Here is a 26,356-nt window from a genome sequence, read left to right on the forward strand (position 1 = left end):
AGGAAAGGGTATGGAACAGAACGTTAATGAAAAAAAACATTCTTGAGCCCCAAGATTATGGTTAAGTTCATAGCCGCCTAAAAATGAAAGGGTATGGAGCAGAACGTTAATAAAAAAAAACCTTCTTGGGCCACAATATCGTGTTTAAATTCATAGCCACCTAAAAACGACAGGTTATGTATAAGAATGTTAATAAAAAAAATCATTCTTGGGCCCAAAGAGTCTGGTTATGTTTATATCCGCCTTAAAAGGAAAGGTGGTGGTACAGAACGTCAATAAAAAAAAAACACTCTTGAGCCCAATGATTATGGTTAAGTTTATAGCCACCTAAAAAGAAAGGGTATGGAACAGAACGTGAATAAAAAAAAAACATTCTTGAGCCCCACGATTATGGTTAAGTTTATAGCCGCCTAAAAAGAAAGGGTATGGAACATAACGTCAATAAAAGAAAAACATTCTTGAGCCCAAATATTATGGCTAAGTTTATCGCCGCCTAAAAACGAAAGAGTATTGAAAAGAAAGTCAATAAAAAAAAACATTCCTTAGCTCAAAGATTGTGGTTAAATTTATATCCGCCTAAAAACGAAAGGGTAAGGAAAAGACCGTTAATAAAAAAAAAATTATTGATCTAACAGATTATGGTTTAGTTTATAGCCGCCTAAAAAGCAAGGGTATGGAATAGAACGTGAATAAAAAAAAACATTCTTGAGCCCAAAGATTATGTTTAAGTTTATAACCGCCTAAAAAGGAAAGGGTATGGAACAGAATTTAAATTAAAAAAAAAACATTCTTGAGCCCCACGATTTTGGTTAAGTTTTTAGCCGCCTAAAAAGAAAGGGTATGGTACAGAACGTCAATAAAAAAAAACGTTCTTGAGCCCAAAGATTATGGTTAAGTTTATAGCCACTTAAAAAGAAAGGGTATGGAGCAGAACGTCAATAAAAAAAAACATTCTTGAGCTCAGAGATTGTGGTTAAATTTATAGCCGCCTAAAAAGAAAGGGTATGGAGCAAAACGTTAATAAAAAAAAAAACATTCTTGAGCCCAAAGATTATGGTTAAGTTTATAGCCGCCTAAAAAGAAAGGGTATGGAACAGAACGTCAATAAAAGAAAAAAACATTCTTGAGTCAAAAGATTATGGTTAAGTTTATAACCGCCTAAAAAGGAAAGGGTATGGAACAGAACGTCAATAAAAAAAAACATTCTTGAGCCCAAAGATTATGGTTAAGTTTATAGCCGCCTAAAAAGGAAAGGGTATGGAACAGAACGTTAATAAAAAAAACATTCTTGAGCCCAAAGAGTATGGTTAAGTTTATAGCCGCATAAAAAGAAAGGGTATGGAACAGAACGTTAATAAAAAAAACATTCTTGAGCCCAAAGATTATGGTTAAGTTTATAGCCGCCTAAAAAGAAAGGGTATGGAACAGAACGTTAATAAAAAAAACATTCTTGAGTCCAGAGATTATGGTTAAGTTTATAGCCGCCTAAAAAGAAAGGGTATGGAGCAGAACGTTAATAAAAAAAACATTCTTGAGCCCAAAGATTAGGGTTAAGTTTATAGCCGCCTAAAAAGAAAGGGTATGGTACAGAACGTCAATAAAAAAAAACGTTCTTGAGCCCATAGATTATGGTTAAGTTTATAGCCGCCTAAAAATCAAGGGTATGGAATACAAAGTCAATAAAAGAAAAAAACATTTTTGAGCCCAAATATTGTTTTTAAGTTTATAGACGCCTGAAAAGGAAAGATTATGGAACATAATTTTAATGAAAAAAAAAATATTCTTGAGACCAAAGATTATTGTTTAGTTTATATTCACCTAAAAACGAAAGATTATGGAACAGAACGTCAATAAAAAAAAACATTATTTAGTCAAAATATTGGGGTTATTTTTATATACACCTAAATATCAATGTTTTGGTACAGAAAGTCAATAAAAAAAAACATAATTGAGTCCAAAGATTGTTGTTAAGTTTATAGCCGCCTCAAAAGAAAGGGTATGGAACAGAACGTCAAAAAAAAATATTCTTGAGCCCAAAGATTATGGTTAAGTTTATAGCCGCCTAAAAAGAAAGTGTATGGTGCATAACGTTAATAAAAAAAAACATTATTGAGCCCAGAGATTATTGTTAAGTTTATAGCCACATAAAAAGAAAGATTATGGTAAAGAAAGTCAATAAAAAAAAACTGTCCTGAGCTCACAGATTGTTGCTAAGTTTATAACCAACTTAAAACGAAAGGTGATGGTGAATAAAGTCAATAAAAAAAAACATTACTTAGCCCAAAGATTATAGCTAAGTTTATAGCCACCTAAAAAGAAAGGGTATGGAACAGAACGTCAAAAAAAAATATTCTTGAGCCCAAAGATTATGGTTAAGTTTATAGCCGCCTAAAAAGAAAGGGTATGGTGCAGAACGTTAATAAAAAAAAAATTCTTGAGCCCAAAGATTATTGTTAAGTTTATAGCCGCATAAAAAGAAAGGGTATGGTACAGAACGTCAATAAAAAAAACATTCTTGAGCCCAAAGATTATGGTTAAGTTTATAGCCGCCTAAAAAGAAAGGGTATGGAACAGAACGTCAATAAAAAAAAACATTCTTGAGCCCAAAGATTATGGTTAAGATTATAGCCGCCTAAAAATAAAGGTTTTGGAGCAGAACGTCAATAAAAAAAAACACACTTGAGTCCAGAGATTGGGTTTATTTTTTGAACCACCTTAGAAGAACGAGTTTGTTGAAGAACGTCAATAAAAAAAAACGTTATTTAGCCCCAAGATCGTGGTTACGTTTATAGCCACCTAAAAACGAAAGTGGCTGGTACAAAACGTAAATAAAAAAAAAATTCTTGGGCCCAAAGATTATGGTTAAGTTTATAGCCACCTAAAAATAAAGGTTATTGAACAGAACGTGAATAAAAAAAAACATTCTTGAGCCCAAAGATTATGTTTAAGATTATAACCGCCTAAAAAGAAAGATTATGGTACAGACCGTCAATAAAAAAAAACGTTCGTGAGCCCACAGATTATGGTTAAGTTTATAACCGCATAAAAAGCAAGGGTATGGAACAGAACGTCAATAAAAAAAAACATTTTTGAGCCAAAAGTTTATGGTTAAGTTTATAGCCGCCTAAAAACGAAAGGGTATGGAGCAGAACGTTAATAAAAAAAACATTCTTGAGCCCAAAGATTATGGTTAATTTTATAGCCGCATAAAAAGAAAGGGTATGGAGCAGAACGTTAATAAAAAAAAACATTCTTGAGCCCAGAGATTATGGTTAAGTTTATAGCCGCATAAAAAGAAAGGGTATGGTACAGAACGTCAATAAAAAAAAACATTCTTGAGTCCAAAGATTATGGTTAAGTTTATAGCCACCTAAAAAGAAAGGGTACGGAGCAAAACGTGAATAAAAAAAAAAAATTATTGAGCCTAAAGATTATGGTTAAGTTTATAGCCGCCTAAAAAGAAAGGGTATGGTACAGAACGTCAATAAAAAAAAAAATGTTCTTGAGCCCAAAGATTATGGTTAAGTTTATAGCCGCCTAAAAAGAAAGGGTATGGAACAGAACGTCAATATTAAAAAAACATTATTGGGCCCAAAGATTGTGTTTAAATTCATATCCTCCTAAAAACGACAGGGTATTTTACAGAAAGTTAATAAAAAAAAAACATTAGTGAGCCCAGATAATCTTGTTAATTTTATAGTCGACGAACAAGGAAAGGTTGTTGTACAGAACGTCAAAAAAAAAAAAAATTATTGAGCCTACACATTACGGTTCTGTTTATAGCCACCTAAAAAGAAAGGGTATGGAACAGAACGTCAATAAAAAAAACATTCCTGAGCCCAAAGATTATGGTTAATTTTATAGCCGCCTTAAAAGGAAAGGGTATGGAGCAGAACGTTAATGAAAAAAAAACATTCTTGAGCCCCAAGATTATGGTTAAGTTTATAGCCGCCTAAAAACGAAAGGGTATGGAGCAGAACGTTAAGAAAAAAAAATATTATTGAGCCCAAAGATTATGGTTAAGTTTATAGCCGCCTAAAAAGGAAAGGGTTTGGTACACAACGTCAATAAAAAAAAACATTATTGAGCCCAAAGATTATGGTTAAGTTTATAACCGCCTAAAAAGAAAGAGTATGGAGCATAACGTCAAAAAAAAAATATTCCTGAGCCCAAAGATTATGGTTAAGTTTATATCCTCCTAAAAAGAATGGGTTTTTAAAAGAAAGTTAATAAAAAAAAAAACATTCTTTAGCCCAGATAATATTTTTATTTTACAAGCCGAAGAAAAAGGAAAGATTTTTTTGCATAAAGTCAATAAAAAAAAACATTAGTTAGATCATATATTATTGTTAAGTTTATAGACACTTAAAAAGCAAGGGTCTGGAGCAGAACGTTAATAAAAAAAATATTCTTGAGCTCAGAGATCATGGTTAAGTTTATAGCCGCCTAAAAAGAAAGGGTATGGAGCAGAACGTTAATAAAAAAAAACATTCTTGAGCCCAAAGATTATGGTTAAGTTTATAGCCGCCTAAAAAGAAAGGGTATGGAACAGAACGTCAATAAAAAAAAACATTCTTGAGCCCAAAGATTATTGTTAAGTTTATAGCCGCCTAAAAAGAAAGGTTATTGAACAGAACATTAATAAAAAAAAATAATTCTTGAGCCCAAAGATTATGGTTAAGTTTATAGCCGCCTAAAAAGGAAAAGGTATGGAGCAGAACTTTAATAAAAAAAAACATTCTTGAGCCCAAAGATTATAGTTAAGTTTATATCCGCCTAAAAAAGAAAAGGTATGGAGCAGAACGTTAATAAAAAAAAACATTCTTGAGCCAAAGATTATAGTTATTTTTATAGACAACTAAAAAGAAAGAGTTTGTAGAATAAATACAATAAAAAAAAAACTTTAGTGAGACAAAATATTGTAGCTAAGTTTTTAGCCACCTAAAAACGAAAGGGTATGGTGCAGAAAGTCAATTAAAAAAAACATTCGTTAGCCCAAAGATTATGTTTAAGTTTATAGCCACCTAAAAAGAAAGGGTATGGAACAGAACGTCAATAAAAAAAAACATTCTTGAGCCCAAAGATTATGGTTAAGTTTATAGCCGCCTTAAAACGAAAGGGTATGGAGCAGAACGTTAATAAAAAAAACATTCTTGAGCCCAAAGATTATGGTTAAGTTTATAGCCGCCTAAAAAGAAAGGGTTTGGAACAGATCGTCAATAAAAAAAAAACATTCTTGAGCCCAAGGATTATAGTTAAGTTTATAGCCGCCTAAAAAGAAAGGGTATGGAACAGAACTTCAATAAAAAGAAACACTCTTGAGCCCAAAGATTATTGTTAAGTTTATAGCCGCCTAAAAAGAAAGGGTATGGAACAGAACGTCAATAAAAAAAAAAAATTCTTGAGCCCAAAGATTTTGGTTAAGTTTATAGCCGCCTAAAAAGAAAGGGTATGGAACAGAACGACAATAGAAAAAAAAAAATTCTTGAGCCCAAAGATTATGGTTAAGTTTATTGCCGCCTAAAAAGAAAGGGTATGGAACAGAACGTCAATAAAAAAAAAATTATTCTTGAGCCCAAAGTTTATAGTTAAGTTTATAGCCGCCTAAAAACGAAAGGGTATGGAGCAGAACGTTAATAAAAAAAAAACATTCTTGAGCCCAAAGATTATAGTTAAGTTTATAGCCGCCTAAAAACGAAAGGGTATGGAGCAGAACGTTAATAAAAAAAAACATTCTTGAGCCCAAAGATTATGGTTAAGTTTATAGCCGTCTAAAAAGAAAGGGTATGGAACATAACGTTAATAAAAAAAACACTCTTGATCCCATAGATTATGGTTAAGTTTATAGCCGCCTAAAAGGAAAGGGTATGGAACAGAACGTCAATTAAAAAAAACATTCTTGAGCCCAAAGATTATGGTTAAGTTTATAACCGCCTAAAAAGGAAAAGGTATGGAACAGAACGTTAATGAAAAAAAAACATTCTTGAGCCCCAAGATTATGGTTAAGTTTATAGCCGCCTAAAAACGAAAGGGTATGGAGCAGAACGTTAATAAAAAAAAACATTCTTGAGCCCAAAGATTATGGTTAAGTTTATAGCCGCCCAAAAAGAAAGGGTATGGAACAGAACGTTAATGGAAAAAAAATTCTTGAGCCCAAAGATTATGGTTAAGTTTATAGCAGCCTAAAAAGGAAAGGGTATGGAACAGAGCGTTAATAACGAAATATTTAATATAAAAAAAAACGTTAATAAAAAACGTTAATAAAAAAACGTTAATAAAAAAAACATTCTTGAGCCCAAAGATTATGGTTAAGTTTATAGCCGCCTAAAAAGAAAGGGTATGGAGCAGAACGTTAATGGAAAAAAACATTCTTGAGCCCAAAGATTATGGTTAAGTTTATAGCCGCCTAAAAAGGAAAGGATATGGAACAGAACGTTAATAAAAAAAACATTCTTGAGCCCGTTGTTAAAAAAGAAAACATTCTTGAGCCCAAAGATTATGGTTAAGTTTATAGCAGCCTAAAAAGGAAAGGGTATGGAACAGAGCGTTAATAACGAAATATTTAATGAAGTTAAAAAAAAGTTAGATAAATAGCATACAGCTAACCATAATAAATATAAATTTAGTAAATTCAGCTCATGTTAACAATTAATTGTTTTATGTGCGATTATAGTAAGCATAAATATAATATAGAATAATACGAAATGAATATAGTTAAAGAATAAATAAAGACATGTTAATAAATTTTATTAAAGAAAAGCAGATTTTAGTGTGTTCAAAATTAAATACCACCATGAATACTAAAAAAAAAAGAAAAAAAAGAAAAAAATGAAGGGCTGAGTTTATTTGGGATTAAAATTAAGGTCAATCAAGCTTTGAAGCTAAATAAGAAAATAAAAATAATGCATAAACAATTCTTAATGTCCCCTGAATATGAACCTTTGTAGTACAACTTAGAACAAGATAAAAATTTAAGTTGAAAATGAGAACATCCAGTGGCTTTGGAGTTAAGAGATAGAGTGGTGTTAGGATTTGGAGCTCTTTAGAATGCTCACTAAAGACAGTGGATATGGATCAGTCTCGTATGCAGGGTCAGGATCTTAGGGGGAGGGGAAATTCTTAATGTAAATTAATTACATAAGGAATTTTTTTTTGGGGGGGGGTTACAAAAAACTTCAAATATCACATACAAATTTGTTTATATCCATTTTTGTTACGATTTTACGAGTCGGGCAAACATTATTTCTTTTTTTGTCGGGGGTAGCCCTCCCCCCTTCCACCCCACCGATATGGTCTTGTGGTCACATATAAGAAAACGCCAATAGATTAAATTAAAACTGCTTTTTGTCAAAAGTTTTAAAAACACCTCCAAAAAATGGTCTTTCAAAGAAAGACCTTTGGAGGGGTGCGCCACCCCTCCAACATTTTTGACATTCGGTAAAATTTTGACCTAAGGCGAAAATTTCGGTAGAAATTTTGCAAAATTGCCCAAAATTTAGCAAAATTCTTGATTACTGCAGAAAATTCAGCATAAATCAGGCAGCGATTCGGTAAAATTCACAAAGATCGCCCTTCCAATGAAATGAGTCTCGGGACGCCCCTGGGCAGAATCAATCAAACAGGTTCAGTGTTCGGACATCTGTGGCTTTCAGCGACCAGGCTTTTGGAGCCGAATTTCTCAAGAGCACTTTTACGCTCAAGCTGCGTTCAGATGATCAACACTGTCTCAGATTGAGTTTGAGAGATCAAAACGGTTGAATTTTTTACAAACCAGAATTCAGGTTTCAAAGAGTTTGAAACTTAATCTAATTCTGAATCCAGCAACTGAACGCCACCTTAGCTCAATAGGGCAGCTGACGATAATAATAATAATAAAAATGATAAAAATAAAAAAAGAGAAAGAAAAAGAAAAGCAATAAATAAAACCTCATATGAGTACCATTTACCCTTTTATGGCAAAACAAGTGTTCTAAGGACAACTTAGGCATCCTAGGGCAAAAGAAGGCTCTAGAGTTTAGTACAACATATATTCTTGGGATGGGGAAGTGAAATTAGTCAACATACATTTACAACCTCGTGATGGAACAAGGTAAAAGAATAGTGGCATATCAGATACAGCACCAAAATACCATTACTTTGGCAATAAGAAACTAAATAAATAGACAAAATCAAATCATTAAAACAGCGTTTTTTGTAGCTTTGGCAAAATGGGATAAGTGGTTAGTGAAAAAAATCCAAAACTTCTCTTAACACCTTTAGAAAAGATATTAATGGTTTTAGACGATGTATTGGTTTTAGAGTCAAGTACAGTTTTGTTTACTATATTTTTTTATATTTATATAAAAAAAATTGTATTTTTTATATATTTTTTATATTATTTTTTATATATTTTGTATTTTTGAGAAAACACTTAAAAGTCGTTAATTTTTGTATGAATTGTTCCCAGTCTGTATGAAAATTGTAAGTTACTCTTTAAATATTTTTCCACTTCTTTCCCTTTAACAAATAATGTCCTTAGTTGTCTATTTTTAGTATTTTGTAATTCGGCCTTGATGGCTTAATCGAGCATGCACATCACAGATTATATAATATACCAGTAAGTTTACCGCAGATGATTTCTGGCTCTTCATTCTCGGTGCGAACAAAAAGCTCCTCCTACTTATTTCTGCACTTATTGTCCACTTATTGGTTGAGCCGGGCGAGTGGTTTTGTCAGTACTTGTTCCGTAGCTGATTATTCTTTGTCTGCCCGTGAAAAGATCTAATACCGCTTATGTTTATACGTTCTCTGGAGCACTCGCACCTTGGTCCGCGTTTTTATAATGGGTGAGATAGAGAAAGATCATACTGGATAATTACATAAACTGTGGTTTATATATAGAATTTTTTATTGGGAAATATACGAAAATTCTTTTTGAGGGCATTTTATTCGGGGGGAGGGGGTTCCACGGTAGAAATTGAAAGTTATGGTAAAAACTGGTTAAAACTGGTAAAAACATGGTAAAAACTGGATAATTATATAAACTGTGATGCACAGGAGGTATGGAATAAGGAGCATATTGGATATGGAATAAGGAATATGGAATAAGGAGCATACAAGCATATAAGGGAGCGTAAACGCTCCCAACTATATGGAATTTGAAGTTAATCCGGAAAATATCCAGAGTATTTTTAGGAATTTCACAAATGAACATCTTCAGAAAAAGATATTACTAGGGAATTATTTCTAGACTAATTTATGTTTATTCAGTTCACCCTCTGAGTGGCTAAAAAGAGGATATATTAACCTCTTTCTGTTCGTATTTGTTTTTTTCACTAGGCTTCTTTTATAATGCTTTTAATAACAGTGGAATGACTTCGAAACTTAAGCCTCAGCGTTTGATTACCTAACCACTAAGGTCTTTCCTTAAAATTATTCTTAACTAATTTGTCTGAAACAGCTTGTTTTCAAGCTGAAATTAAAAAAGACAAAAAGTAGGCACAAAAGTAGTAAAAGTAGTTGGTTAGCTATTATAAAAATGCAAATCAAAATGGATGACATCTACCGTGGTGGTGTGGCAATCAGCGTGTGCCACCTATTAAAGTTCTATGCCTGACAACTGTCACGTGGTTAGTGAACTGAAAGCACACAATGATGAATTAATTCAACAAGTTCAGAACTAAATCTTTTGTTCTTCTTTATTTCTTTTTCTTATGAAAATCTCAATAATAAACCTTGAATCCTCCCGTGCAAAAGCCTCCATAGACTATACAGAGTTCCTGTTAATATCTGTAGTGGTTGTTTTCTTCGTTGAAAAACAAACAAACAAACAAAAAAACTAGGAATAAAACGTAAAGAGCTAAAAAAAATTTAATAGTAGAAACAAATCTACTATTAATAGTAGATTTAAATTTTTGTTAAATCATCGAAAATTTAACGGTAAAAACAAATCCTGCAACGAGAAGAATTTCTTGCTAGGGTGTCAATGAAGGGGGAGGGGGGGTTAAGGGAGCTTTTGATCTCCTTCCTAGATATTAAAAAATTTCCTCTTATTGTTGTTTTCATTGAAATGTGCTTTTGTTTTGGTATTTCCGTGGAAAACATTGAAAAAACAACAAGTTTGTCCTCTCTAGATTTTGAAACAGAATCCACCCCCCTGCATTTTCGTGAATAGACGCCATTGACTGCTTCATGTATGTTTACCACAATAAAAGTGACCTCGAATGTGGGTGGGCCCTCATATGATTGCCAAGCGCAGGGGGGGAGGGGATTGCCCTCCCTTTATTTTGAAAAGTATTCTTTTTTGGGGTATTTTCATCTACAAATCGTAAAAAGCCTTTTTGTTTTATTTTAAAAATATTCTTGTTGTATCTTCATTTTATAAATTGAAATAATTCTTGACCTCCCATCCCCCCCCCCCCCATTCTTAAATTTTGTCAATTGGCGCTACTGGCCAAGCATCGAAGTAAAACAGCCTAAAACCTACATTAATATTCATAGAACAGCCAAAGATAAGAAAGCATATGATTAATAGGTATACATGTAAATCAAAATAAAAAAAAACAGTATAGCACCTTACACAAGAGAATATTTCATTAAATTAGAATATAAGTGAACTGTGGGTATAAGAATATAAATCAAAATAAAGCTAATTCGTAGGTGCAAGTTATCAGTGCGACTCATGGTAAAAATGCCACTATATGCCACTAAAATGCCACTATACGAGTCTTGCACCCAGGGTTAGTGATGGGCGACCATAATAGTAAAGAAGTCCCAATAATTGATAGCATACTATAAAAATATGTAATTTGTGAATTAGTCTGATTATTGCAGGTAAAAAAGATAGTTAGACATTAAAGTAAAACTTGTGTTATTAAATAAATCAACCGAAGAAATACATTTTAGACTCGACATAAGTACCATACGCTACATTAGAAGTAAAAAGATGTACTAAATCTCACCTGTGGCAGACAAAATGTATTAACATCCGTCTCTCAGCCAGAAGTACTCCAAGCTCAAACGCTGGACATGCAATTTGCGTTCAAAATATAGACGTTCCATGTGTCCTGCAATTCGCATGTAATCACGCGTCTAGCTGCGTTCGTCTTCGTAATGTGAGCCAAGTGATCCATCCTCTCGTGTAAGTATACGTTAGGGGAATACGAAGCACAAACCCCCGGCCAATGATCGTGACCAAGTGCCACAAAACCGCAAATGTCTATTTTTTCAATAAACAAGACTCTCCATTTCTAATTGAGGAGTGGTCAAAATGCTAAGGTACTACTTTATACCCTTTCGACCCCAAATGTTCATTTTTCACTACGAATTCACACGTAGAAAATATGCATCGAGAGTTCAAGAGCATGTTGGCTTATTGCTTGCAAAATCGATGCTACATTAGTGCAATCGCAATGCAAGACTTTGGCTCACCTGAGGTTTGAATAAAAGTTCAAGGATTGTATAACTTACATAATATTTTGAGTGGAAGAAATGTGACACCAGAAAAAAAAACTAACCTGGAATGAAATTGTAGGCGCCGGTAATCAATTGGTCTTGTTCAATATTGATACATCTCTGATATTGACACTACCAAAAACTATTTAGGGTAAAATATTAGTTCGACAAAAAGTCCAAACAATTAAATCTGGCCCAAGGCTGTTATATTCTTGACTGCAGGAGTAAATTCAAATAAGATACAAAGAACACATTTCACAAGTAAATATAATTGCTCTATAAGCTTGTATTGCAAATAGTGTTAATCTTTTCAGCTTATTTTGTCTTCCTTTTCATTAAAGCAACAAACGCTACGATATTCTAGAAGTAATCATGAATGACAGCGCACAGGCAAAAGGGATGCGCTGTCATTTTTCCACATGACAGCGCATGTGGAAAACGGATGCAGGGTGTAGCCCCTGACAAACAATCATCATTATTATAAATAGTTGGATAAGCCCCCATAATTTGTTTTCATTTGTTTTGTGAAATTCCGTCTAAGTTATTTCTAAAGACTTTTTCAGTAAAAAAAATGAAGCTATTAAAAAAGGTCCTGGTACGTGTGAATGGTAAAAGAACTTTTGGGCTCAGCCTTCTCCCTAAACTTATGGTTTTTCCGGTTTTCGTCATCATTTCTTTTTATTTGAAATTTATCCATTAATTGCTCATTTTTTAAAACTACAATTTTTTTTCGAAATTAACTATCGCAGTCAGATGTAGCTAAATCACGTTGTTTATGTTCAACCCATGAAACAGCCATAATCAGACTATAAATATCTTACATGGCAAAATAAATTCCTGGTGACCAGTTTTTTGTTTCCCAATTTGATTTCTGATTTCTATCGATGTTACGATGGCAGTTCCTCATCTTAACATTAAAGCTCTTTAAGATTAGCCCAGTATAAACAATTCGTTTTATGCAAATTTAGTGCTTTAGGTTAGAAACCCTTGGAATTTAATCTGGTAGTAAGCATATTAACTCTTTCTTGAAAATGTCAATAATATCTGCGTATCTAAGAAAATCTAATTAGTCAGAAAAAAAGGCTTTTTGGTAATGTGAAGTTTATAGCAACAAAATTATGTTAATCTCCTTTACCATAAATTTTAATTGCGTAGGCATTACGATCATATGTTTTAATATTTAAATAAAAAACAGTATGTCCAACCACACTATGATGGATGGCTCCTAAACATACTCAGATGGACGAATCTTGCTTGAAACATAAAAAAATTCTGCAATTCAAGTATAATGAATTTTCGATTTGTTTTGGTAGGCCAGCAAAGTCGGCCAGGGGCCCTGGTAGGTTAGTGAAGTCTGGGCAGGAAATAAAAGCCTGTGAAAGGGCTGTCTCTGGAAATTTAACAATATCTTAAGATTAATTCACCACATATTCCTAGGCAAGAAAAAAATCACCAGCCAATTACATAATTACATCATACATATATATATATATATATATATATATATATATATATATATATATATATATATATATATATATATATATATATATATATATATATATATATATATATATATATATATATAAATAGTGTGTGCATATATACACACAATATTTATAATGTGTGTTTGGCTGCTTAATATACTTAATATATATTTTTAGGGTTATTCTAATAAGTATTCTGAAATTTCAAATTTCTAGACTGATATTTCAAGATCTTGGTCAAAACCCCAAGAAGTAATAGCCCTGACTTGGAAATACTTGAATCGAATATGTTGTCATCTTGATCTTTCAAAAGCACATGTATCCTAGATCAAGTTTGTCCAATGTGCAGATTGGTGACTTTGGGTTTCCGGAGGAAGCCCAGGGAACCAGATTTTAGGGATTCTAAAGTATCATTCTATTGCGCAGATTCTTAAGGACACCTTTGTTTTACAGTATTATTTTAGTTTAAAACTTTATGCCAAAGTGCTACAGATTCGGTCAAATTCCCTACCTCCTTTTTGTTGTGTTAGAAAAGTTTCGACTTAGAGAGGGTCAAATTCACAAACACGCTTTACTTGCCCCGTTGTAGGAGAGGGGTTGAGGGAATCAAAATGGAATTATTCTCTATAGGCAGTGGAACTATTCTCTGTTCACATATTTCAATCCCTGCTCCATTTTCGTTTGGTTTGTGTCTATTTTAATTTTTCGTGGTCGATAAACTCTTACTACGCCATTCTGCCATTCCTTACTAAGGCTACTTTCTTTTAACTAGCAAACGACCCTAAGAAACACCATTTAATACCCAATTAGAGCATTTAGACAAGGTGGAAGACGCCCTTCTCTATGAATTCCTCTTAAAGGCCTGAACTCTATATGCCTAATAAATAGCATAGATTAAGTGAGCAATAGAGATTAAGTGAGCTTTTAGATTAAGTGAGTAATATTTATTTGATTAACTGTTATTCTAGGAATACGGAATGACAGTTGCAGAAAAGCTTGCTATCAGCCAAGGGATTTGTTCTCCACTCTTGAAAAAAATTCGTGCTGACTTGCAAAGTAATGTAGAAGTGCCTGAAGAAGAAAATGTGAATCGATTAAATCCCAGGTTTGATACTTTTATATCCCAGCCTTCACCAAAAATGTTAATATTTAGGGAAAAGCTTTGTTATGTGAAACAAAACTTAAGTACATAATTGCGTTGAAGATCACATTTTGCACTAGAATTGGCGACAGATTTAGTTCATTCAGTTTAGACTGTAGCAGTAAAGAGTCGCATTCAGATATTGTTGTTTTTTTTTAGTTTAATTTATTAATAAAAAAAGAATAGAACTTGACAAAATGCATACATATATATATATATATATATATATATATATATATATATATATATATATATATATATATATATATATATATATATATGTATATATATGTATATATATATATATATATATATATATATATATATATATATATATATATATATATATATATATATATATATATATATATATATATATATATATATATATATATATATATATAATATATACATATATATATATATATATATATATATATATATATATATATATATATATATATATATATATATATATATATAATACATGAAAAAAAAAACAAGTCATTCAACTAAATCTTCTAGCCTGCCCATGAACTTGCAAAGGCAAGTTGTCCTAGGGGCGTGCCAGGAATAGAAAAAAAAGAAGAGAAAATTTTATTACTAATTTATAGCACAAATTAAGTATACCAGAAATACTGGTTATATATAAAAAAGATATATATATATATATATATGTATATGCGTATAAATAAAATACATAATTCCTTGCTGAGTTACTAATGGAGTCACCGTAACGACAAAAAAAAAAAAAAAAAAAAAAAAAAAAAAAACTATCCAAATTATCCACTATACTCCCTCACATACCTCAAACAACAAAAGAAGAAGAAGAGGAAAAAAACGAATAATAGCTTAGGACTCATTAATAGAGTACATTTTTTCCTCGACTTTATTTCTAAATTTTTCAAAGCCATTTTATATCATTATTAATTATATTATTACTAATCCATAAATTTATAAATAAAATACAAATATTAATGACAAATAATAATTTAAAACTCATAATTAGAATACATTTTTTCCTTAACTTTATTTCTAAGTTCTTCAAAGCTTGTTGTGTCATTAATTGTCTTATCATTACTTTTCCATAATTTTATTCCTTGATAAATAAAGGAGAACTTAGACCTTGTAGCTATGGGAATTAGAGCAGACAGTGCCTTACTTGTTCAAGTATTATAATTGTGGCAATCAGATCTAACCTTAAACATGCCTGAGAAGCATAAAGGTAGATTATTATTATTATGCTTGAACATAAATAACTGGTGATAAAAATCCCGTAAGCCAGCAGCTGGTAAACATTTTTGTCTTCTATATTCTAATCTCACAGAATCACTATAAGATTTATTAAAAAGTAAACGGATCGCATTATTTTGGAGAACTCGAATTGGATTAACTAGTGACGGAAATGTCCCTAGCCATACCGAAGAACAATATAAAATATATGGATGTATTATCGAGAAATACAACAACCTTAAAATGCGATGCGGGACAAAGTATGCAAAGTGTGGTTATTTTGATCCTTTCCCATTTTACTACAAACATTGAAAAGCAAATTAATGAAAGTATGCACTCTTGACTGATATCATATTTTTTGTTTTTTAATCAATTAATAGGAGTTTAAACCTGAAAAATTCCTTTAATTTTTAGGTGCTGGGCGTTTATTTTATACGACTAGAGGATCCTTGAGTTGCTTGGTGAGAAGCACAGAGAAATCTAGAGTTGACTTATAAAAATCCAATGACTCAAGAGCTTTTTATTCTTTTTACGAGTTTAAATTTCACTCAGAAGAACTAATTATGTGAAATTAAACTGTGCGTTATGTTTGCTGGCTTCTCTTTCTGGTATGCGCTTAAGGGATAATATGATTGAGTTACGAATATATATCGCTGCCGTAAACCATTGAAATTCAGGCACATTTTCTAAAACAGAATTATGGGAATTTGCGGGGATTTTAACTGCAACATTGCTATCTCTGATGTCCGCTCCTCCGCTCTCTTATCTTTGTTTTTGGTTTTTACTATTGTTTCAAAAGATGCGGATTTTACGTATGTCCATAATTCTGGTTCTTGCTCTAATCTAGACCATGTGCTTGTTTCAAATGCAGCGTTATTACCACAGCCTGTTCATGTTGGGTTGGATATGCCTATTAGTGACCATTTTTACCTTTCTTTTCATTTAAATATTCAAATTCCATCTTTTAAGATGGAACTTGAATATTTATCGTTCTAGTCAAATTGTAAATAAAATGATCTGGGATCGGGAAAAAATATGCAAATATCATGAAGAATCAGATGCACTTTTAGCTAAAATAATTGTAAATTATTCTAAGGATGTTGATCAAATTGATATTGATCTAGTTAATCTTTAAATCGTTCATAATTTAAAAGTCGGGGCTAATAAAGCATTTATGACTGATTCTTTCCGTCGTGGATCTCGTGTTTTAGGTTGGAACCTTAACCCGATTTTAAAGCAAAGCCAAAAGAATGCATCTCAAGCTTGTTACCTTTGGAATTGCGCGGGAAAACCGCGATCCGGACCATTTTATGATGGTATGAAATTAACTAAACACGTTTTTCGGGCTGAGTTGCGTTTGCGTAATGAAATTATAAAAGATGAAATTGGTTCAAGGATTACTAGTGATAGGAATGCGCTTTGGAGTTTGGTTAATTCTAGACGTCGTAATAATAATTATTCACCAGATTCTAATAGTTCTCTGAAACTAGATGATTGGATAACTCATTATAATCAAGTTTTTTTCATCCGGTGATGCGGCAGTTGAATCACGGCTTGACTCTTTATTATCGGAAGAAATTTCAAAGCCCCGACCATATAGTAACATATCTGTTTCTGTTGATGATGTAACGGTAGCAATTAAAGCTCTAAAAAGTAAGCATTCTTTTGATCATGATAGTATACATTCAAACCATATAAAATGGGCATCCCCCAAAGCAATCCTTCTCCTCGCTACTCTTTTTACTACTATTCTTTCTTCTGGAGTTCTTCCAACTAGCTTTTCTCGTGCTACCACTTCACCCCTTTAAAAAAAAGGAGGGAATACGAATCGATGTTCTGATTATAGGCCGATTACTGTTTCGTGCCAGATTAGCAAAGTTTTTTAGTTAGTTTTATTAAAGTATCTGGAGTCCTGTAAACAAGACCTGCATCAAATTAGGTTCCGCAAGGGGCTAAGCAAGGTTGTTGCTCACACCCTCCTTTCTAGAATAATTTCCTTTTGTAATCAAAGGGATGAGTTTATACACTTGCGTTAGATTTTGCAGCGGTGTATGATTCAATTATCCATTCTTGGGCTATGACTGCGCTTCTGAAGAATTATGTCCCACTACCAGTAGTTCTGGTTTTAAAAAAGTGGTATGGCTCCTCTCGTATTCGTATTAAGTGGAAGAATCAGTTTAGTGGTTATAATGTTAAGTTATGTAGGGGGCTGAGGCAAGGAAGCATTATTTCTCCTTTGATTTTCAATATTACTGTTTCGGGGCTATTTGATCAAATTCAGTTGACTTTTATTTATGGTAAAGGTTATGTTCTGTCGTGGATTGCTTACGCAGATGATTTACTCCTTTTGAGTCGATCGCTTCAGTCACTTCAACAAAATGTAGATTTTTTAGCAAAGGTTTTTAGTGAGCATGGACTTAGTTTTCGCCCTGAAAAGTGTCAGTTTTTAATTCTTGGTCCTAAGGCTAATGATCTCATTAATTCAGAAATTTCTGTTCGTATTTATGATAGTATTTTAAAACCTTTAGAATCTTTTTTATGTCTTGGTGTACCTTATGGACCAACTTTAGCTCTATGCCGTGCTTCTATTTCTAAAACAGTTAAAAGTAGAATGGCGTCTAGTTTCAGGGCAGTAATTTGTCTTCGCGATATTCTTTCTCGGAAATCCCTGGCTCAAATATACAATACAGTCGCTTTGCCTCAAATTTTATTTTTTTCATCGCTTCTCCCGTTTTTTAGAATTAGTAAAATTGCGCATGTAAAACCACATTTTTTAATTTTTGCTAAGTTCCTTTGCCGCTTTTCTAAATCTGAATCAAATACTTTTTTAATGAATACATATAAAATAAAAAACCCTGTTGATGTTTTGGAGAAAAAGCAAAAGAAATTTTTATCCAAATTAAATGTTTTTTCTCATAATTTATATAGAGCTGCGCACGAAGCTTAATTTATTTTACTTGATTTAATTTTTGAATGAAGTGTTAATTTGTGAAGTGTTAATTGAAAGTGTCTATTGAAATGAAGTGTTAATTTGTGTGGTAATTTTGATTGAAGGCCTTTGCGTACTTGTTGTTATATAGTTTAAAATAATTTTATGGCCTGTTGATTAGCGGTTATTATTTTTATTTATTGTTTTTTACTCTTCGTATTCGGAGGAAATAAAAAGTTTGAATTGAATTGAACTGAATTGAATTAATCACTCTTTTTCTCTTTTCTAGAAGGTAATATTTTATTTTGTAAAGTAGCCTTCTCGCTGCATGAAGGGATCTTATATTTACATCTTTCTTAAGTTTTCTTTTGTATCCCGGTGTTTGAATACCACCATCCATATGCTTTCGTCTATTCGACTGGTGATATTTATCTAGATATTACGTAATTTTATAAGGGTTTGCATCATGTGAAATGCGTAGTTCTACCGTAAATAAATCAAACGGCTTCTTCTTCTTGAGGTTTTTGTTGGTGCTCTATGGTGTCTACCCCACTGACTGTAGATTTAGCTTTTCATTTTCAAATTCTTTTGTCGTGATAGTAAAACATAACTACCCTTTTTTATCGGTATATTAGAGAGAGGGGGGGGGTATCTCAAGAATATCAATAAATATTAAATCTACCTTAGATATAAATACAAAATCTACCAACTGTAGATTTTGCTTTTCATTTTCAAATCCGCTGACTGTAGATTTTGCTTTTCATTTTCAAATTCGTTTATCGTGATAGTGAAAAATAAAAACTCTTTTCTATAGGTATATTAGAGGGGGGGGGGAGTATCACAAGAATATTAATAAAACGTTTTCATTTAGATGCTTGGTTGTAGCCATGTCAATAAGGAAATTAAGTTTGTCTTTTGTTCGTGTTCCGTTAGTAGTTTCATACCTATAAATTTTTTGTTACTTTTCCACCTGTGGTGCTGGTTTTATTTCTATTTGTTCATTTAGCAACAAAAACTAATGGATTAGTTTAACCCTATAGCTTCTTTTTACGTCTTCTTGTTTGTCTTTTTTTTTTAATAAGAAAGTAAGAAAAGCTTCTTTGTAACTTCTTCTTCTTCTTTAATAGTGTCTTGTTCACTGTTTTAAGAGTCAGAAGCTGTACATTTGAATATTTCAAGTTGAAATTTGAACATTTAATGTTACTTTGTATATTAAAACTTAAAATTATGATTTTTATTTTCTATCCCATGCATTAGTTAAAACAATAGATTTTAGTGATCGATATAACCAGAAAATAACTAGACGCCTTTTCGAGGGGGTTAAACCCAGTCATCGATCGGTTCAAAAATGTATATATTTTTAATCATTGTAATTTACTATGTTTAGTGTATTTTAATGTCATAAATCTAAATACTACTGAATTGCGTGTCGAGAAGTGCATTTTACTCTCAGATTAAATACGATGGTATTCTTGTGCCTATAGGAAAGGATGTATCTTACTTTTTTGTAAATAACTTACTAAGTAATTTAGAGAATAATCTAGAAAGCAATGGTCTTTGACTACGCTTACTGAGGCGTATCTAATTAAACGATGGGTAGATTAACGATGATTAAAACAAACAAAATTTTAGTAACTCCAATTGAAAACACTCAAATACTACCCAACCTCAATTAAACCCTATCTAACATAATCGCATATGATGTACACCAAGTTAAAGCCACATTGTTCAGCTACTCACTCTAATTTCACATTTTGTTCTCGTTTAATTCCTCAAAGAAAATACTCTTTATGTTTTAAGTACTTGCTTTTAACTATTAGATATTGGAAACATTTTTGTGTCAAAAAGGTATCCCTATTCCCGCCCGGTATCCATTTAACGCAAATAAAGACTTTTAAAGTTTTATTACTAAGATCACCAAATGCTGGTTGATTTTAGGTCAAATAGGTTTGCTCCCACTCTGTATTGTATCCTAGATGTATTTAGGTAACAAACAAATTTTGATCTTGATGCTTCGTGGGTTAGAGCAATGCTCCCCCTCCCTTAAAAAAATGAAGCTAGATATACGAATGAGAAACTTTGAAACGATATTGAGAAACTCGGAAAGCGATAACCAAGACTAAAAGAAAATATTATTAGTAGGAGAGGAAAAAAAGAGAAAATTATTTTATAGTGAAGCAGTCAAAAAATTTATTAAAATAATATGAAAAGGGAATAAACTGCAACCTTATCGGTTTTACATCCAACGTACACTTGAACAAGGGCATACTCTTTCATAAGTGTTCAGCACCGGTGAGAGAAGCCCAAAACCGACACAATATCCACATGACTGCCGAGGGTGGGCAACTTTGTGCTTAATAAGTGCACTTTTTAAAAACAATTATATTTCGAAAACGCACACAAACACACACTCATTTTGCTCGGGTAAGATCGTTAACAAGTTGGGGCTCCAAACCTTGCAAATGGGCTTGCTTCACTTGTACTTGAGTCCCTCTGAGCCAGTTACTAATCTGAAATCATATAATAGATAATTGTGGTAACTCCCAGCCAATCAATATTCTTAAACAGTCACCGGACGTTATACGACGGGTACCTGAATCCAGTATTTCTTCATTATGCAATCAATCAGTCAGTAGGTTTTTGATCTTTACAAGATACTAAGCTGTTGTTTTTTTTCGTCAGGCCCTGCTGACGAAGGCCCTGCTTTGTATTTATATAATGTCAACATCGTCATCAATTTAAAATGGGATACAACTGCGATTGAGAGCTACAATTGCATAGTTTGTTTTGTATTTTTATATGTTTCATTTTACTATTGCAATTTTCATTTTACAGATACTCACATGGAGTCTCTAGTCCTGGGAGGCATGTTCGAACTCGCTTATACTTTACAAGCGAGAGCCATATTCATTCACTTTTGACAATGCTAAGATATGGAGGCCTAAATAATGTAAGTTTATTTATACTTTATTTAGAAATAATTGGGTGCTTCATATATGGGAATTATTAATACTAATACTAATACTAACAATTCACCGCAGCATCAAGCCGCCTGAGGTCAATACAGCTATACGCGCTCCTCTTTCTGCCTAACTTCTTCAAAGCCCCGATCCTTATACCCTCCCAAGAAGTTATCATTTCCTTTAAATATTCCTTTACGACATCCTCTCATCCAAACCGCGGACAACCTGCATTCTGCTTAGCTTTTGACGGTTGACCGAAAAGGACGATCTTCGGCAATCTGTCACCCTTCATCTGCAGAACATGTCCTACCCAACCTTTGTCTTTTATAGTCCTAGAAAGCGGGATTGAACCGCATTTTTCGTAAAGCCTACCGTTTGAAATACGGTCATTCAGCTGAGTACCCAGAAAAAACCGTAGGCAATTTCTCCGGAAAACATCTAGCAAATCTTAATCTACTTTTCGGAGCTCCCATGCTTCAGAGCCATATTTGACCACTGTCATCACTGTAGCTTCCAATATTCTAATTTTCGTTTGCAGACTTATGTACCTATTCTTCCAAACTTTTTTCATAAAAAAGTTTTCACTTCAAGCTTTCATTGAAGAAGATGCTTCTTCATCTTCAAATTGCCATTTTTGTTTAATACGTCACTGGGTCTGAATGTAATTATTATTTTATATAGAGAGGTCCTAACTTAACTTAAAACATTTATGATGTCTTTCACACACAGACAGAGAAACACCTTCATAAAAAATTGGCTGCCCCCCCCTAGAGAAGAAGCTACGTACGCCCATGGGTTGAATTCGGTGTCCGAGTTGAGAAGCGCGGATGGGTACAGGTAAAGTCAATCAAGTACTTCGAAAATAAAACTTAAAAAGTGGACTGAACCAGTTTTGCCTGTGAACAGCTCATGAACATAATTTACGAGTAATTACGGGCTATCCTTGCCCCTCCCTCTAGTTTCTTGCCCCTGCCTGGATTTTGGGAAGTGCCTTTTTGGATTTTTTTTTTCGTTGGAAAAGGCCCCTTTTTGCTATTTTCGTTTAAAAAAAGGAAAAACAACCCAAAGTACATTTTTTGGATGCCATATGACATTTCTAATAGCGTTGGCAAGTCGAATTTATTAAAAATTATTAGGTATATAAATTAGCTTTTAAACGAGCCCTTAAACATCTCTATGGTGTCCCAATACCCCCTCCAGTTTTTCCGTTCCAGAAATGACACCCAAATTGAACTTTTTGGGCGCCCTATAGCACCTTATGATGACATTATTTAGTCGAATTTATTTAAAGCGATTAGATATAAAAATTAACTTTTAAATGAGCCCCTTAACAGATGTTCCAGTCCCCCGCTCAGCCTTTCCATTCCAGAAATGACACTCAAATTGCCTTCTTTTTTTTCAAATTGCCTTTTTTTTTTTTTTTTTTTTTTTTTTTGGTGCCATATGACAATTTGATGACGTTATCAAGTTGAATTTATGAATATCGACTAGATATAAAATTTAGCTTTTTAAACAAGCCCTTAAACAGCTCTTTATGATGTTCACGCACCCTGGTAGCAGCAAAAAAAAAGAAAAAAAAAGGAGACATCAGTGGTAGTCCTATAAAAAAGGGGTTTTCATTGTTGTACAATGTGATGGGCTGTAAGTGTCCTGTACAGAGTTTACCACGATGGCAAATTCAGTTGTGTATTCTTCATTTTTTCTCACTAGGCAGTTTTTTTCAAACACATTTTAAACTTTTGGTTACTATGGGCCGTGGTTCACTCTTTACTAGGTTGCAGCAATAGCTCCAACTCTGTAGATTTGAAGCCCGAGCCGTTCCTGAGATGTTCCGTATACACCATTTTGATAACCTGGTATTGGGCAGTGCCTTTTGCTCTACCTTACTATTTTATATAAGTATCATAGGAGTATCATATTATACCGTAAAAACATAATTCATATATTCATTGCAGACAAAGATTTGTTATCCCTTCCCCTCCCTCAGAAAGCTAAATTTGAATATCGCTTTCCCAACCCTCCCTTGTTCCTTTCTCCAGGTGCCTGAAAGTTTCAACTCCATTCCCCAAGCCGTTCTACTTATATTCTACATATGACTACACTACAACTGCACTACACAACAACTACACAAAAAAGAATAATTTTACATTTCCTTGGAATATTTAAATTTAATTTATACCACTGATAACCACATTAAAAGTTGGTTTAGAATATTTTTCCTTTATCTTCATTAGCCCCGTCCTTCAGAGTGACCACAGCCGACAAACTTGTCTTTTTTTGGCTCACCTGAGAAGCTACAGAAAAGCGTCTATCGCCCTTTAAATCATCACAGACGAATGGGTAGTTTACTTACCTAAGAGGAATTTCCCTTTGTGTTGTGAGGTGATGAGGGCACGGGAGGGAGGTTGATTGCTCTCTAGTAATTTTTGGTCCTCAAAAATGCCATAAGACATTTTAATGTCCAATCGAAAGAGCCTCCTCCCAGATTCTAACAGCCAACCCTGTCATTTAAAGTTATTAAGGATGTTATGTGTGTATTTTCAGAAACCAATACATTGCAGCCACGTATTTACTTTTCTTTTTGAATATTTCCTGATTTTTTTTTTCGAAAAGAGGAATATCAGTTTCATTGCTTTGACATAAAAGCCAAATGAGACAAGAATTCGAAAGACAATTTGTTTTTTTAGTAGTTTCTTCTCTGGTTTATTGGTCTTGGTTGAACACCTGTTGTTTTGCTCTTCTTTTTAAGCAATAGTAAATTGTCTATGAAACTAAAACTTTGAAAATCTGAAGTTTGTGAACATCCGTATATAACATCCGCTATTAAGATCTTTGTTAAGCACGACGAGTTGAAACCGATTGCAATTTGTAATTCTGCTTATAATAACAAAAACGGTGCGTTAATAACCAAATTAGCGGTAGTTAATGTAACTGGAATACAGCTCTAATCAATTACTAGCCATAAGGCTTATGGCTACATTACTTATGATGAAGTGCTGTCTGTGGAGAGTTTTTGTTCTTTAGAACAGACTTGCCCTCTGTGCTGCTGATGATTGTCAAGTCTTTTTTTACAAATATAAAAAAAGACTTTGGCATGCTGACCAATGGTCTGCGTTGCGCAGGTTTCGATCCCCCTGATTCAACGCCTTCGGCCAGAAGTGCAATACGTGGTTGGGGGTAAGTCATCCGACTCTTTCCGTATTTTTCCCCAGATCTCTCCAGGTACCCTTTTAGAGCTTGGTGGACTCGAGATGAGCTTAAAGAGTCAAACCAACGACCCCTGGTCCATACTAAATAACCAGCGAAACCGGGACTCGAACCTCTGTCGCTCAAAATTTCAAGTCTTTCGTCTTAATTCGGTTTTAGGTTGTTTTTTTTTTTTTTTTTTTTTTTTTTTTTTTTCATGACCCAGTAATGATTCATTTTGAAGTTTCTTTTGTTTTTATATGATTACACCGTTTTGGACCTGAAAAGGAGTCTATTACACAATATATATATATATATATATATATATATATATATATATATATATATATATATATATATATATATATATATATATATATATATATATATATATATACATACATAAGCAGTATTCTACATATAAAAGAATTACTGTTGATTAATGTTACCATGTTTAGTTACAAGATCTTGCAGCATATCAGCAAGTATTTGACAATGTTGTGAATTTAGCTATACAAAGATAATCATACATTGTGAGGTAGTGTTCAGCGACGTCAATTGAAGGAGGAGTGGGTATTTGCCTCCCCTCTTGATTTTGAAAAATATCTTTTTAACATTTTCATCAAAAATTGTTTGTTTTCTTTTGTATTTTCATTAACAAAAATACAATTGTTTTTTATCTCTTCTTTTTTGGTGTTGTATTAAAAAAAATCCCCCTCCCCTATACTTTCCGTGAGTCGACGCTACTGGTGATTGTGGTGCAGTGTTGCAAAGAGCTTAATTTAGTAGACTCCAAATATCGCCGAAATTACATAAAGAATTGCAATGCGAGTCAGATTTCTTGTGGCATGACACACAATTACTTGAAGAAACTATTTCCATATTTAAATGCCACCTTCTAAATAAACATTTTCTCAAACCCATTCTGACCTAATCCCTCTTATAGGTGATTGTCACCCACAAAGAACTAACGCATGGAGATTGCTTATGATAGCGTTGTTTAGTGGCTATAGTATTCCAAGGTCTGCCACCTTACCGCCTTAACTATCTTACCATTGATGAAATTGGCTTAAAAACACTGAGGTTATTGTGAAATCAGGTAAACATTGAAATGTGTTTATTGATTAGTTCTGTTCTTTTTTATGACAGGATGATAAAGATGAGCAATGGGGCCGAGCTATGGAATACGTATCGAGGATTTCTGAGCTGAGCTATCTTACACAGATTGTCATCATGGCTTACGAAGATACTACAAAGGATCCAGCATCCCATGACAGGTCAGATCAGTATACTTTAAATGCTGTGCAACTAATTGATTGCGCCGCGAATTTTGTATTCCAAAGCATCTGGAAATAAAACCTAAGTAAAAAGGGGCAATATTTTGTAAAAATTTTGCAATATTTTGCAATATTTTGCAAAAGCACGAGGAAATAAAACCTAAGTAAAAAGGGGCAATATTTTGCAAAATCTTTAGATAAGTTTTAAAGCTAAACAAACGCTCTCTATTTTGGGAAATATGGCGTAATATGAATTATTTGAAAGATGTGAATAGCCGTTACATCTAAACAAAGCAGCGAAAAATACACAAACACTTCCATTTAATTCTAGAAATCAATGTATTAAAGTTCATAACGATTTGCCTAGAACTGATATAAACTTGGGTTAAAAATTGTCGTGTGATGAGTTGTTTGATATTCTTGTTAAAACCATGCTCTCGTATGTCTATCTGAGTCGACCAACTTTCGACAAATGAATATAAATAAAACGCTAATTGTCTATTTTATCGTCGTGACTGTGTCAGGTAGAACGAAACTTGATTTGGTAAGATGTCGTACACGTTATTCAACTCGTATAGCATGTGAACCATATGTGGATGCAAATTTGATCAACCATGAAGTTTCAACTGTCACTGGTTTGATTAATCGTCTCTTTAAACGTCGCGTTTACATGCCATGTATAGCCGGACTTTGAGGCATATGTATTT

At 33.0% G+C, this 26,356-nt stretch overlaps 1 protein-coding gene and 1 pseudogene across 5 annotated transcripts in view; one reads left to right on the forward strand and one right to left on the reverse strand.

The window, feature by feature from the left end:
- The window catches only part of LOC148939966 (inositol hexakisphosphate and diphosphoinositol-pentakisphosphate kinase-like), a 221,663-nt gene that overhangs the window by 168,104 nt on the left and 27,203 nt on the right, over positions 1-26,356 (forward strand). For all 5 annotated transcript variants that reach the window (XM_089106213.1, XM_089106209.1, XM_089106211.1 and 2 more), the window contains 3 exons: positions 13,889-14,025; positions 21,059-21,173; positions 25,522-25,649. In XM_089106213.1, the coding sequence (XP_088962339.1) occupies positions 13,889-14,025; positions 21,059-21,173; positions 25,522-25,649 (380 nt within the window). The remainder of the gene's footprint in view (positions 1-13,888; positions 14,026-21,058; positions 21,174-25,521; positions 25,650-26,356) is intronic.
- Positions 10,968-11,122, reverse strand: LOC148939968 (5.8S ribosomal RNA; annotated as a pseudogene).

This window comes from Artemia sp. Qi Xiang Cuo, chromosome 20 (assembly GCF_049724085.1).
Source record: "Artemia sp. Qi Xiang Cuo chromosome 20, ASM4972408v1, whole genome shotgun sequence".
Lineage (NCBI taxonomy): Eukaryota > Metazoa > Arthropoda > Branchiopoda > Anostraca > Artemiidae > Artemia > Artemia sp. Qi Xiang Cuo.